The 16,208-nt window shown below is 45.4% G+C and overlaps 1 protein-coding gene across 1 annotated transcript; it reads right to left on the reverse strand.

Annotated features, from left to right (window-relative positions):
• Positions 1-684: 684 nt before the first annotated feature.
• On the reverse strand, positions 685-14,058 carry LOC136657278 (arf-GAP with dual PH domain-containing protein 1-like). The gene is made up of 11 exons (XM_066634017.1): positions 13,968-14,058; positions 13,106-13,236; positions 10,989-11,080; positions 10,809-10,891; positions 7,757-7,869; positions 6,461-6,607; positions 5,811-5,894; positions 3,772-3,834; positions 3,007-3,078; positions 1,801-2,032; positions 685-713 (listed from the first exon to the last, which is right to left on the reverse strand). The coding sequence occupies exons 1-11, from the start codon at positions 14,056-14,058 to the stop codon at positions 685-687; spliced, it is 1,137 nt and encodes a 378-aa protein (XP_066490114.1).
• Between the last annotated feature and the right edge of the window lie 2,150 nt (positions 14,059-16,208).

A 16,208-nucleotide genomic window follows, 5' to 3' on the forward strand; every position in this document is an offset into this window, starting at 1 on the left:
GAAATCTAGACAGCTTTGTGAGCAAGACCAGGGAGGGGGACATGTCCCATGCAAAACAATCTCTGTACTCATGGCAACCCCCTCCCCCATTTTCTTATAGGATACAAAAATGTGAACTCAAAAGAGCAGTGAGACCAGGGGCAGAGTCAGAAATGGGGGCAGGATAAAACATGCATTATCAGCTATTTGCACAACCATTACAGGAGTGGATTTTTGCACCTTCCTCCTGGTGCCTTTAATAATGTAGACAATAAACCGCAAGTCAAGGCGAGTCATTTAGAAGAGCGCTTGCAAAACAGTGGGCAACAAGAAACAATTCTTCTTGAAGTGGGCAACAAGAAGCAAGCTCCCCTCTGATGAGACAGTGCAAAGATGTGGATCAGCAAAAGCAGAGAAGTTGTTGAAAAACTGGCTGATCTCAGCATCAACACCTGAGCTTTTGATGTCCGAATCAGTCCTCAGCATCATGCGTTGTGCCCAGATGTGGTTTCTTTTAGCACATTCTCTATCAAAGAGAATCATTGAAGGGTGTACACAGTCTACTATGAAGAGGTGTGAGTTACACTCTAGAAGGCAGCATGGTCAGACACAAGGCACTAAAATTTGGTAAAGGCTTCATTCTTCTGTGTTTCCCAAGGAGAACAGATCAAGTAAGATAGCAGCCAAGTTCTGTCTTCATGCACTTTAGGGCTTGAGCTTGAAATAAGCTTCAACTGTAAGAAAACAGAGCATCTGTTAAGAGCATAGGAATGAACAGCTAAAATAGTGGGTGGGGTGTGACTAAAAGACTTACGGCCCAATCCCTATCTGCCCGTTCCGCCAGGATTGCCGCAGTGCAGAAATGGCTGCTGAGGCATCCTGTGAGCAACAGGGCATCTCCTAAGGGGAAGGGGACTTTCATCCCCATCCCCCAAGGAAGGGAAGTAGCCCTGCAATGGGGCTACTTGATTCTGCAGCAGCCCTCGGGCTGCCATAGAATCAAGAGCCTCTGTGTCGGGCCATGCAGTCCAACATGGAGTTCAAGATCCAGTGGAGTCCCACCTCCCTCCCACTCCACTCCCTCCCCTGGTACGCCTCCTTCCTGCCCTCTCCCTGTACCCCCTACCCCAAAATGCCTCCCTGGCAGTCTGTGCAACCACTGAGCGGTGGATCACTGCTATTCCACCAGCGCTAGCCCAGCACCTGCTGGCATTGGGCTAGCCCAGGTGCTTGGCCTCACAAACGTGCCTTATGGTGGTAAGCTGCCCACCACTGAACATTCAACAATGGCACAATGTACAAGTAATACAGTATAAAAACTGATCATTGTAATTAAAATGGTTACAAAATACACCGGTAAGGTAACTCATATTTGAGTGAACTATTAACAAAAGCATGAATTCCTGACATACTTACGTGTGTGTGTGTGTGTGTGTGTGTGTGTGTGTGTGTGTGTGTGTGTGTGTGTGTGTGTGTGTGTGTGTGTGTATTTGTGTACACACACACACACAGGCCTTGCAACCCAGTGAAAAATATCTCAAGACCAGTACTTTGAAGGATACTGATAGAGAGCCTCACTTTCCCTCAACTCTCCTTCTGAAATATGGTATAATACTAATTTACAGGATATCTGTAAGAATCTTGTAAGGATTACAGATATACATGAATCACCTTGAACACTCAAACTCACTAGATAAAAGCTATATTATTATTATTTATTACTACTACTACCACCACCACCATCTCCACCACCACCCACACAGCCCACACAGCCATAAGAATCGGATGGACAAAGGCACAAATTCAGTCTTTTTCACTCACTTGCATACTCCTGAGGTGTCATGGGCTGTTCTATAACATGGCTGAAGGCTGCCATCCACTCTTGCTGATCTCTCTCCAATTCACAGGTCAAGAGGTAATCACGGTCAGGAGTGACAATGGTGATGCCATATTGCCAACTGAAGCTACACTGAGTGCCACTGGGCAGCCCTTGCTTCACGCCATACCCGTGTTCCCCGCTGCCCACAAACACTTCACCTTTAGCAAAAGCATCCTGTGTAGTGGGAGGAAATGGGAGACTCTGTTGGGGTTGTAGTCCATGATGGTGACTGAGCATATGGAACCAATTGCTCAGTATAGCAATTTTTCAACCTTTTTCATCTCACAGCACACTAACAAGGCATTGAAATTGTCAAGGACCATCGGTTTTTGGATAACTGACAAGGCACTGCCAACTAGGGGCTGACATCCCTGAATGGTCCTATTAATGACCCTCTCCCAAACACCCACAGCACACCTGAAGACCATTCATGGCACACCAATGTGTTTATTTAGTGTCCTTCTGTGCTCTGTAATCACATGTGCCTCACCTCTCCCCCAGAAATCAATAAACTATTTGATGTGCTTCAGGTACAGTTGTGGTCTCTGGTTCAACTTTACCACTGGAGTGTAAAAAGAACCTGACTTTCAAAAAGATAGGAAGCTGGAGCAGGATCTCAGAGGCTGATCTTAACACCTAGGCAAGTTGATATAGGAGAAGATGACTGCCAACTCTACTCTTATTTCAAGCAAGAGAGTACATATCTCTGCTGGAAAAAGAATACCCTAAAGCATCACCTCTTAAAGCCCTACGTCCTTGGCACCACAAAGAATACCTGTTCCCATATGTTCCCTCCCCATGTACTGAGGTCATCTTCTGGGTGCCATCATCTTTGGAGACAAGGCTTGTGGCGACCAGACCTTCTCAGCTGTGGCCCCCTATTTGTGGGATTATCTCCGTAGGGAGGCTCACCTAGCACCTACATTATTGTCCTTCAGATGCCCGGCAAAGATCTGTTTATATACAAACAACTCTTTTAGTGCCTCCTTAAAACTGCTGAGGCCCAATTTTGCTATTTTATCTACTGCTGCTGGTTTTTAATCGTACCACGCTTCATATATTTTTTTTAAAAGCAGCCTAAAAATACCATAATGAAAGAACAAGCTGTAGGGAGAGGTGCAGTCTGCTGCTGTTTGGTTCTAGCTTACCAAAGGGTCCTTGAAATACATCAGTCTTCGATGGTCCAGAGTAAACCAGCGCTTCTTAAAAGGTTCTGTCTGCTGTGGAGGAGAACCAAGTACATGTATAGGAGGAGAGAACCCTCTGCTGGTGATGAGTGGGAAATGCAGCATTACAGTTCCAGTCCTACTGTGCATCTTACCCAGGGATATAGTTCAGGGAGGAAGGGGGCTTGTAGCACCTTAAAGACTAACAGACGCATTAAGGTGCCCTCGTTGCTGCCAGACTAAGCGCTATGCTCTGGAATTTAGGTAAAAGTGTTTTTCTGATTTTGGGTAGGTGGCACTGATTGCTGGTGTAGCACTGGAAATTAAGGCAGCAACAAGTTTAATATAACAGTGAAAGGGCCAATATATTCTTTACTAGGACTGTCCTCCTTTGGCCTTATGACATCCATGAATGATCAGTGGCAGCTTTGTAGTATTATTAATCAGTTTAATGAGTGAGGACATCATGTTATGTAGAAAGACTGATGCCTCCTTGGTGGTAGTGCCACAACTCTAGAACTCCCTTGCCCAGAAGACTAAAACCCAATCCAAAGTGTCATCTGAAACACTGTCAGATCTTCTTCAGTGAGCTGACATTTGATGATTAGGTTAATAGTGGTGGGAATTGATAATTTTAACATTTAGAGGGGCAAGTTAAACCTATGTTTTTTGTTTCTTTAAAGTATATTGCTAGCTAATCGCAGAATCTGGGCATAGGTGGGCTAAAAAAAAGTCTAAATAGTGTACCTTGGGCCCAGTCTTCTCCATATAGCCTTCCTTCAGGAAATTTCGTGTTAACCGGCTCTTGAGCTGCATCAAAGAAGAATACAAAGAAAAGCTGATCAAGCAGAATGACAGAAAAGACACATAAATCACTCTGGATAAGCAAATCCCCTTAGTGGGCAAGCAGCAGGGATTTTGTTACCCTAAGTAAAATGACACTTCTCCCTAAACTGGAGACCTGTGGGGGAAATGTCATTTTAATCCGAGTATCAAAGATAGCCCACCTAGGGGGACACACACTCCAGTTACACCAGTTTTATCCATGAAGCTTAGGGTGCTTCCAGATACGAATTTTCCCACATTGTAGCAGTTGTTGTTGCGATGTTAGTCAAAAGTGTAAGAGTGTAGCACCGAAGTTTCCCATACAACACAAAATTCTTTTTCTTAAATGGGAATTTTTCCTTATGCAATTCATTTGCTTCGATCCACACCAAAGGGTGGATCACATCCTCCCCCACTATTAGTCATAGCCCCCTTTCCCCATGAAGTAATCTTCCTCTTGGACTTCTGTTTCTCTAAACAATCCCTCCGCTTCAGCACTTTTCCAGACGAACGCTCCTTCCTTTTTATTAAAAAGCCACTACTCTGCATATTTGTGTAGTAAAACATAAAGGGAGAGCTCCAAGGCTAGTGCTTCTATAGTGGGGGCATGTTGATTTGTAATGGTGGATGGGGGCTTCCTTTCATATTGGAATGGAGACTGGAGTTTGCTTCTTTAAGAGCAGTGGTTGATACATTGCATAATATTAATTCCCAGAGGAAGAACACTATTCATGAAGTTAATTTTGTTGAAGAATGAGCATTGTGCATTGTGAAGAATGCGTTCTGGAGTTGTGTACAACACACTAAATCCAGTCCAGGAAGACACAAAAATGGCGCACATGGTTATACTGCAAAACCAGGGTTAATGGGGTCCATTAACTAAAATAGAGGGCTGGAGGAAAGGCATAAAGACTGCAAGGAATCAAGGTAAGATATATGAAGAAGTGTTTACCATGAAGAAAAATACTGTCCACAGGTAATAACAGGAAATACAAGGTGCTCCAAGTGTGGAGATAAGTGGGTGTCCTGGGAGGTGCTGGGAAGGGCAGTTTGTCACCAGACTAAAAACCTCAGGAAACCACTCCTTCCAAAAAGACACGTGGTTTTTAGCCAACACCAGCAAACCTTGTGCAGCAATTCCATTCATTCTAAAGGTCTGCCGGTTTTTTGTGGTCTCAGAAGTGCATTAAAGGTGAAGGTAACATTGGATTCAAACAACATCATGTAGGATGTCTATTCAAGGAGGAACACCTTGTCTGGAAGGGTCTGGAACATCACGAGGAACATCACGAGGAAGCCAGGCTGCCGCATCTCAAAAAAGACATAGTGGAAATGGAAAAGGTGCAAAAGAGAGCGACTAAGATGATTACGGGGCTGGGGCACCTTCCTTATGAGGAAAGGCTACGGCGTTTGGGCCTCTTCAGCCTAGAAAAGAGACGCCTGAGGGGGGACATGATTGAGACATACAAAATTATGCAGGGGATGGACAGAGTGGATAGGGAGATGCTCTTTACACTCTCACATAATACCAGAACCAGGGGACATCCACTAAAATTGAGTGTTGGGCAGGTTAGGACAGACAAAAGAAAATATTTCTTTACTCAGCGTGTGGTTGGTCTGTGGAACTCCTTGCCACAGGATGTGGTGCTGGCGTCTAGCCTAGACACCTTTAAAAGGGGATTGGACAAATTTCTGGAGGAAAAATCCATTATGGGGTACAAGCCATGATGTGTATGCGCAACCTCCTGATTTTAGAAATGGGTTATGTCAGAATGCCAGATGCAAGGGAGGGCACCAGGATGAGGTCTCTTGTTATCTGGTGTGCTCCCTGGGGCATTTGGTGGGCCGATGTGAGATACAGGAAGCTGGACTAGATGGGCCTATGGCCTGATCCAGTGGGGCTGTTCTTATGTTCTTAACTTATAGCAATTAGCAGCTCTCTAGCCTCCTTATTCTCTTACCTCTTGGTCGCTGGCAACAGGAAAAGCCACCTTCAGATAGTGGAACTGCACTGCTCGGATTGCATTGAACCAATCCACTATTTCCTATGAAGAGAAAAGGCACATTAAAGACCTATGAAAGAGGGACTGGCAGTCTGAAGCTCATGTAGTTGTATTTGGAAGCCAGTCCCATTCACTTTCAAGGATTTTATTTATCCTGGGAAGGATGGCGAGGAATGCAATTTGAGCCTGGGGAGACCAGAGAACAAAAGAACAAAGCTTTGGGGTGATATTTCTGAAATTCTCCTGCAGCCAGAATTTACAATGGTATTTAAACCATCCTCCCCATTCCTTACCTAGAATGGTTCTCTACTACTGACAAGCAATACTCACGAGTTGTATTTAATGCTTGTTTTCACTGGGAATTGCTCCCTCTGTGTAAATGTCTGTGCCGGGGGGGGGGGAAGGGGATGGTGAGCAGAACTGCAGGTGGGTTCTTGCAATTGTCCCCACCTGCCACAGACCCCAAGCCTTCCCAGAGAAGTGGCAGAAGGGATCCAGCAATGGTCTTAGGCTTCTGGAAGCATTTCATTCAGTGATTCTGCTAATCATAGTCCCCTCCAGACATGGCAGGTAATGCTGCTGTATACTGACAGACCAGGCCCACATACCTTCTCATCTTCATGGTAAACAAAGATATTGCGAGTCTTGTTATCTTTAAGGTAAGTGATCTGCAGGCCATTGGGGTGACCAGTCTTTTCTGGCTGGAATGTGGCATTGACAGTGTCAATTTTAATTACCATTTTGGGTTCTTTTGCCTGAAATAAAAATAACTGTTTTATTATTTATACAATACCACCGGTACACACCGGACTTTATAAAGTTCCAGAAGCAAAAAAGAGACAGGTGCCAGCTAGTAGCTTACAATTTTGAAACTTGGTGAGACAGCAGAGAGGGTGGAAACAAGAATAATTCCAAGGCTCCCTTGGGAAACAGAAGAAAGACGACAACTGATTCAGTTACCTACAAGATTAATATTTTGAACCAGCTATTCACACCTGGAACATTTAGATCAGTGTTTCTCAACCAGTGGTGGTACGGTACCACCAACCATTAAGACCACTGTTTCTCAACCGCTGGTGGTATGGGTACCACCAGTGGAACTTGAGGTGGTGGTACTTGCAGGACCCCTGCACCTCTGCCACCTGGCAGAGAGACCAGGAATACAATGCAACAAACAGCGATAGGAGGCTCTGCTTGGCAGGCAGAGCTCCAAAGGATGTTTTTCTGCTCTCGAAAAAGCCCTCCCATTCACCCTGAGCCTCTTACTGATATTTGTTTACATTGCATCTGGCCTCCCAATCTGGAAGTAACTGGCAATGACATCATTACCATGAACCATGTGAAATGGTACAGCGAAGGAGAAACCTTGAGAAACACTGATTTAGACTGATCATTAAGTTATAGAAGATCTGCAAGCAGATTTTTTACAAACCAACACAGCATAGTAGTGAGAGAACAGGGGGGACAGGTTCAAATCCCCAACTCAGCCATGAGACCTGTTGGACCACCTTGAGACAGGTACTCTCTCTCGGCCTAACCTACCTCACAGGATTGTTGTAAGGATAAAATTGGGGCGGGAAGAATTATGTACACTGCCCTAAGCCCGCTGAAGGAAGGGCAGGATATAAACATAATAAACAGGAACACTGGGCAATGCTGCAAAGTTCAAAGTTTACATTGGGCTCAGTAAATGGCTCCAAATGGGTGGTGCAAGTAAATTCCATAGAACAGAATCCCTATACTCATCAAAAGTTGGAGAATCCCTGCAAAAGGTTCTCATGAAAACAGAAAAGTGTAAACCAGCATTAAGATGAACTTAAGCAGCTTGGCAGGGCAGAAGTAGGATGCTAGGATAGGTTGTACACTCCAGAGTGGGATGCGCTCAGAAGGGGCCTTTCACTCACATCCTGTTTGACGAAATACTTCAGACACCCTTCTCTCTCGGACAGGAGAAACCTGCGCAGAAGATACTGCCCATTGTCTCGACCTCGTTTCCACAGGATCCCTTCCTTCAGCTCTAGGAGAAGAAATCCAAGCTAGAGAGCATATGCAACATGCGCGAGTGCAGCCTGGATGAGTCCTTAGCAAGGAGTGACTTGATTTGGAGTGACTTAGGGCTGCCACCTTTCTTCTGACAGAGCTCTTGTGACATTTTCAGCTAAGAAGAGGAGCCTGCCTGGATCAAACCAAAGGTCCATCAAGTCCTATATCATTTTTCCCCCCACAGTGGCCAATCAGATGCCTCTGGGAAGCCCCCAGGAGAACATGAAGGTAATCACTCCCTCTCACTGTTGCTCCCTAGAATTCAGAGGCCACACTGCTTTTGAACCTGGAGGATTCCAAATGGGCACCATGACTAGCCATTTATTCTCCAGGAATTTATCCAATCCCCTTTTTAAGTTCTCCATATTGATGGCCATCACCACCTCCTCTGGCAGTGAATTCCATAGATGAATGATGTGCTGTGTCAAGAACTTCCTTTTGTTTTGAATCTCATTTTGCCTGTCAATGTCACTGGGTGACACCAACATCTAGGATGATGGGACAGGCGAACAACTTCTCTCAAGTCACTTTCTCCACATCAGGCATTATTTTAGAAATGGCTTGCTTGCTTTGCCTCCTGATCTCACACCCCACCCCCACCTGCTATTTAGAGCATGTGAAAAGCTTCGATTGGAAGCCAATGCCAATACCAAATTAGACTCCTCCAGTTCCATTTTGCAAGCTCTCAGACACAGGATTTCCTTTAGTGGGTTTCACCTTACTTGCAGCACAGAGGGTGTTACACACAGACCACCTCTGGTGCTTTAAGGAAGACAATTCTACAAAGAGCTGCATCTGCCCGAGTAGCTACCCTGAGTAGAACCCAAGCTGCAGCCATGACAGCTCACAGATTGCGAGAAGGCTCCTGCCCCTAGAGTTGCAATCCAGTCAAATTATTTATAGACTGTTGATATATGTACATTATAGCTAGAAAATGGATTACTAACAGAGCTCATCCATAATTTTCTGTCTGGGCAAATGGTGTATCCAAGCAACAACCTATCAGTGTTGAATAAAAGGGTTTCTGCAGGCAACAAAGAACATGTATACTTTTAAAAAACCGAGCTGCCTCATACCAAGTCACACCATTGGTCCATCTAGCTCAGTATTGTCTACACCGTGACTGTCAGAGGCTCTCTAGGGTTTCAGACAAGGGCCTTTCCTACCTGAAGAGGACAGACATTGAACCTGGGACCTTATGCACATAAAGCAGGTGCCCAACTGCCCTGGCCGCCAGAAGCCCTGGGTACGTCACTGGTTACAGCCCAATCCTATCCCCAGCGGCGCCTCCAGGTGCAGCAGTGCCAAATGTGTATCCATATGCACGACCAGGGCCATCAGAGATCTCCCCAGGGGAAGCCCCAAGCCCCACAGTGGGGCTTCTCAAGTCTGCACCAGCTAGTTTGCCGGTGCAAACTTGAGAGCCTCCATGTTGGGCTTTGCAGCCCAACAAAGAGGATAGGATACGGTAGAGCAGGACTCCCCCAGTCCTTCCACACACCCCGCCCTCTCTCCACCTCCAAAGGCCTCATCGCCACCTGGTGCTCTTACCATGCTCTGGTTGGCATCTGGCTGGTGCTGGGCCCAGCACCGACTGGCAGTGGGCTGGTGTCACACTCCCTATATGGAGGGCATCGTAAATGAGTTTTATGGCACTGGCCCACCACAGGATTGGGCCCTTAATCCCTTTCGGTAATGTTTAGGAAAACTCATCCGTGTTAGGATATCATCACATCCTGTGTTTGCACACACACACCCCCACTGCTTCAGCAGCAGTCAGTTAAGTAGTTTGTCATGATACAAAGAAAGTGAAACTGCTATAAAGGGGAAAGAACTCAAAACTAGGCTGCCATTTTGGGTGGCTCCTCCAGAATCTGCAGCTCCACCCTTGGTGTAAATTGGATTACAGGTCCAGTCTATTTATACATGGATTTTTTATACACAGATTTGACTCAACATGAATGGCCCCTGCAAATGAGAAAGAATGTGCTGATCCCTGGAGAAGGGGAAAAATGCATCCCTTTAAAAGCTGTTTAGAAAACTGAACAGTCCTAATAGCCTCCTTAATGAGAGAGAGAGAGAGAGAGCAGCTAACTGACAATCCATCAATCCTTCTCGCTCCAGGCGACCCCTCCCTTCCCCCTGAGCATGTGAAAGAAAGGTGATCACTTTGCATTGGTGAAGGGAGGGACTGAGTGAAGCGCCTTTCTAAGCCCGTGGAGGAGGACTGATTGATGGATTGTCGTCTTAATGACTCTTATCTTACATCACAAAGGTCAGCAAGGCTGTTTTTAAATCACAGGAGCAAAGAAACTTTGTTTTTTAAATTGATTTGCTATAGTGCGTTTTTTGCCATCCACATGAGTGCTTGGAACAGAACCCATGTGAATAGTGAGGTTCAACTTGTACATATTTGTAAAACATGTTATCAGTTGTTATCATGTTATCAGTTGTCACTAGGCAAACTGAAACTGCTGTGTGTAGGATAAGAAGTGGCTGTAGTTATCATCAAGCCTTAGCCATCTGTTGGCCAACTCTCACTCTGAATTTAATAAATCAAAATCAAATAACACTGTGAATGTTATTCATGTTGAATTTGTTTTGCTCCACTGAACACGGTGGATGAATGAACAGTTCAAAATCTGCAATTTACCAGGTGGGAACTCCACCTATACCAGAAGGGGATGTTCCACCTGGTGCTGTCACGGCATCAATTAAATGGAAAGTCTGGTGGAATTCTCCTTTCTACATACACTACCTTGGAAATCTCATGTTAAAGGGCAGCCTTTCATTGACTAAATAAATACACTTCCTTGTCTGAATCTGGCCTTCCAATCCAGGTATGGGCTACCTTTTCAGCAAATCCCAGGGTGGCAGAAAAGTAATTCAGAGGAACGGATTCAGAATCATTACCGTTGGAATATGATGAGCGTTTCCCTGGCTCCGTGAATTCCTTCCGTTCATATTTGGCTCTTACCCACTGCTCTCTCAGGACTCTGTGAGATATCACAACAGGCTGCTCAGTGATCAGTAGGAGAAGCCCCATAGTGTTCGCTCCCCTTGCTCCCTTCCCAGATGGGCTATGGCACTTACTGACAGTCCACATGGGTCGGTTGGTAATAATAAGTAGGAACATAGGCCTCGTACGTGGCTTTGGCTACTGCATTCCCATGCTGCATCAAAAACTGTAAAGCAAGAAGATGCATGAATGCACACATTCTTTCCCTTTTCCTTCTCCTGCCTAGTCCTGCTCTTGCTTCATACCTGGTAATGAATGGAACCCCCTTGCCCAAGCAGGGCAGTTTAATGTGGAACTGGTTTGTCTTAGGCTGCCAGGGCGGTTTAACTGCTATGATCTGTGTCATCTGCATGCCCACAGGGAAGGTATAACCTGCAGCGTGGTTTAACAGTGCTGACACCCAGTACAGGAAGAACAATGGGCCAGGAGGAGAATGTGGCACCCCACTGGTAGCACATCTCCATTGGTCAAGTCCATCCTCCTGACCATGGCTGAGGGAAGCTCTTGGGGGATGAATTACATTTCACAGCTCTGAAGCACTCAAGGAGAAAGGAAGGATCCAGATCCTTTTGAAGCCCATAAAAGGTCAGGGCTGAATTGAGAGGGTCCAATAGAATGCAGACCTAACTAGGGACCAGTTTAGGTAGCCTGTGTTAAGATTTTGTTTCATTTGCCACTAATACCTGATTTTTTTCTAAATTTTAAGACCTGTTTTTATTTAAGCTCAAGTGCCCGATTTTGAATATTTGAACTTTATTTAATTTCCCCTTTTACCCCCTTTCCTTTTTAACAACTTTTATTTTTGAAACTTCTCCATCTTGTTTCAGCCAGAACAGAGCTATTACCCCTTGCTGTCTTATAGATCAAACATGGCTAATGCAACAAGGTAGTGTGTATAGGGGCGGTGTGTACAGGGGCAGAGGAGCTGCAGTTCATCAGATCACTTGGCTCTCTGGACTCTTCTTTAGTAACCGGCTACCATACTGAGACAACCCCAGTAATTGGGCTCTCTCCAGACAGGGGAAGGGCATAGAAAGATGTCCCTTTCGCTTGGTTTCCCTTTTCTGGGGGCAAGAGCTACCTTTTCTGGGATGGTCTACGTTGTTACACAGGAGGTATCAAAAGTGCATGAAAGATGAGGCAGTGTGCCTTGCTTCTTCCTCCACCTCTGCATGGTAAGTTGTGGTGGCCCCACCAGACCACCACACACACCTAAGTTCCATCAGGTCTAGAACAGCCACAAAACTGAGCAACCTACAAACTGAGCAATTTTCAGAAATCTGGCAGGACCAGATTAAATGGAGGATTTATGCAGAATCTTTTCGGGGGGATCCCGCAACTAGGTTACCTTGGTGAAAAGTACACAGACTTCGCAAGCGACATAAAGTCTGCTTCAGGCAAACATTCTGTCTGACCAGACACTTTCTGCCTGTATGTACGTAATTGGGCACATGGCAAAAACGTCATCTGAATCTCTTGCTAGGAACACAAACCAAGCCACTGATCACCCTCCTTATGAAGACCTGTGCCTTAACTCAGTGTTTGGGCTAGTGACAAACAGTTCAGGCCTTTTCTGAATTGAATGCACAGTGCAATCCATGCTGGACAAAAGGAGCGACACATTCAAAGCGGTTGTCTGAATTAGGTCTAGGATTACCAATTCTCCAAGTCTGCAGGGAACCACCAATCACGCTACCATGACATCTAGCTTCTACAAGGTCCCAAACACCTCCTCCTCCTCTGCCATTACTATTCTTTGTACTCCTGTGCGATGCCTCTTCTTTTCATTTTTTTCCAATTCCTTCTTCAAAGCCACCTTTTCTATGAAGACTTTGACTCAACTCTTTTGTCTATCTAACCTGCTGAAACTTGCTGAAATATGAGTAACTAAGTGCATATTCTTTCCTGCTTTCCCCTGCATCCATTTCCTTTCCTTTCCTCTGTTTTCTTTATGTTTCAATCTATATTGTAAGCCCCTTGGGGCAGGGACCTGTCCTCCATTTCTGTGTGCTATGTATATAGACGCCACTACAACAAAATACAATAATAAAGTATGACTTCTCCTCCATAATGCCCAACCTCATATTTTTCACGGTTTTCTGCCATTGCTGCCTCTTTCTGGTTCATTCTCCTGGGGGGAAGATGCATACACTTCCCATAAAAATGTCAGGGCATAACAGGTGAGACTCACCTGCACCTGGTCTTCATCCCAGTGGTCCATCCTTAGAGACTTGACTGTGCTGATGCTAGGAATCTTGCGATGAATCCCTGAACAGTTTAAGCAGATGAAGACACCCAAAGTGCAGGAGGCCCAGTCAGGATCTGAGCAGAACAGAGTTATTGGGGAATGGTTTTGGACAAAGAAGGCTAACAGAAAATTGCCCGAATGTCAATTTGGCCATCAGCAAAGCTCTGAGTAACAAATATCCTCTGCATCCTACTAATGCTTAGAAATCTTGACTCAAATCAGTACTAGGAAAGATCAGTGAGAATCAGAAGCATAAGGACAGGCCTTCAAGTCAATTCGTCTAATAATCTATTCAAAAGTGTGATCATTCACATTTCATCTCTCCTGAAGATACACCCAGATTGCAAAGAGTGCCGCAAGCAGATCAAACAAGGTGCACCACACTTAGAGTAATTCCCGCTTCCAAACTGTTTGCAGGAAGCAGCAGAGCTGAATTCTAACATCTTACAAGATACAATCCTGTACCTGCACCTGACAAGCTATCTCCCCACCTGTGCTTTCATACCCACATTGAGCAGGGTAATAAGCTTCCCACCCAGAAGCAGCTGGTGGGGCTCTATACAGGAGCTCTTAGAAAAGAGAATTCAGTTTTTCTTGGCAAATAATTTAATTTTCTTTTTAAAGCACAAAGTATATACAGTACTCATTGGCATTTCACCTGAGCCTGCCAGGCTAGATGAAGCATGCAACCTAAAGAGCCAATAGTTTAGCTGTTGCTCCCCCTAATTCCCCCAAAGACAGGATCATCGCTTTGTCTGGGCATATACCATTCACTATTGCTTTCACCTCACTAACAGAGCCTTACCAGGTTTCCCGCAATCTGCACACAGAGCATTTTCTTCTCTACTCCATACTTCCTTTAGGGCTGCCACATTCCTGCCGCCCTCTGCTGCCATCCTTCTCTTCAACAGCTTTAGGACCCTCTAAGAGAAGCACAGTTGGTTTCCTCTGTGCCCGTGATCACACCTGGGGCAAGAGAAAGGAGAACAACAGAGTCGGAAGAGGACGGTTAACTGTAGGGCTAGTAAAAAGCAAGCTCGGTCACTGCAGAGGCTGAAGGTGATTGTGGGGCAAAGAACAGGCAAGCAGAGGTGAGTTAGGCCCAGCGGCGGCGGCAGCAAAGGATGCCAGGCCTGTGGGTGGGAAGGGAAGTACAGCTATTAACCACAGAACCGGTTCTTCCACATCTCACAGGGTTAGAGGATAAGCAGCAGAAAAATGAACACAAGCAGCAAACTGATGAATGCAGCACAACCCACCTCACTCCGTTATTAACAATAACACCCCACGTTACTATGACACCATTTGATAAAGGTACAACTACACCTGCACAAGCCACCTCTTCCAAGCCAGCATTGTTCCCATTGCACTTCTAGAGAGAGCACAGCCTGGCGGTTTGAGTGAGAAGAAGGCGTAGAATGTGCTTTTTGCACTATTTGGTTTGCTTAGTCAATAAATAACAGAGTATATTAAAGACGAGAGTGAATCATATTCTCTACAGTCTGGATGTTCCGGGTCAACCTTCACTAGAATGCTTTTGTAACATTCGGTTTATTGACAAAGCTACAAGTAGACCATAGGTTAAAGCGAGGAGCATGTGTGCTTTTATGAAGTAGTAGAGCATTTGCTGCCACAAATCAAATTACCAAAGAAAGGCCCTGCAGCCCAGAAGAGCCTTCAGCTCTCTCTCTCTCTCTTTCAGGCTGTACTGCAAAACAGATGTTCCACTTAGACAGCTTATATTAGTACCTTCTCTTAAGAGATTAAGGGTGCAATCCTAACCCACTTTCCAACACCGAGGAAAGGCAGTGCCAAGGTAAGGGAACAAACCTTCCCTAATTTTGAGGCTTCCGTGAGTGCCACCCAACTGCAGGATGCTTCACACGTCCCATTGGCACAGAAAATGCCAGCGCTGGAAAGTTGGTTGGGCTACTGAAAAAACTCCACAGTCAGGGAATTAGAGGACAGGTCCTCTCATGGATTGAGAACTGGTTGAAGGCCAGGAAACAGAGAGTGGGTGTCAATGGGCAATTTTCACAATGGAGAGAGGTGAAAAGTGGTGTGCCCCAAGGATCTGTCCTGGGACCGGTGCTTTTCAACCTCTTCATAAACGACCAGGAGACAGGGCTGAGCAGTGAGGTGGCTAAGTTTGCAGACAACACCAAACTTTTCTGAGTGGTGAAGACCAGAAGTGATTGTGAGGAGCTCCAGAAGGATCTCTCCAGACTGGCAGAATGGGCAGCAAAATGGCAGATGCGTTTCAATGTAAGTAAGTGTAAGATCATGCACAGTGGGGCAAAAAATCAAAACTTCACATATAGGCTGATGGGTTCCGAGCTGTCTGTGACAGATCAGGAGAGAGATCTTGGAGTGGTGGTGAACAGGTCGATGAAAGTGTCGACCTAGTGTGCGGTGGCAGTAAAGAAGGCCAATTCTTTGCTTTAATCAATGCTTGGGATCATTAGAAAAGGTATTGAGAACAAAACGGCTAATATTATAATGCCGTTATACAAATCTATGGTAAGGCCACACCTGGAGTATTGTGTCCAGTTCTGGTTGCCGCATCTCAAAAAAGACATAGTGGAAATGGAAAAGGTGCAAAAGAGAGCAACTAAGATGATTATTGGGCTGGGGCACCTTCCTTATGAGGAAAGGCTATGGCGTTTGGGCCTCTTCAGCCTAGAAAAGAGACGCCTGAGGGGGGACATGATTGAGACATACAAAATTATGCAGGAGATGGACAGAGTGGATAGAGAGATGCTCTTTACACTTTCACATAACACCAGAACCAGGGGACATCCACTAAAATTGAGTGTTGGGGGAGTTAGAACAGACAAAAAAAATATTTCTTTACTCAGCGTGTCGTCGGTCTGTGGAACTCCTTGCCGCAGGATGTGGTGATGGCATCTGGCCTGGGTGCCTTAAAAGAGGATTGGACAAGTTTCTGGAGGAAAAATTCATTATGGGTTACAAGCCACGATGTGTATGTGCAACCTCCTGAGTTTAAAAATGGGCTATGTCAGAATGCCAGATGCAAGGGAGGGCA

The sequence above is a fragment of the Tiliqua scincoides genome, chromosome 7 (genome assembly GCF_035046505.1).
Source record: "Tiliqua scincoides isolate rTilSci1 chromosome 7, rTilSci1.hap2, whole genome shotgun sequence".
Taxonomy (NCBI): domain Eukaryota; kingdom Metazoa; phylum Chordata; class Lepidosauria; order Squamata; family Scincidae; genus Tiliqua; species Tiliqua scincoides.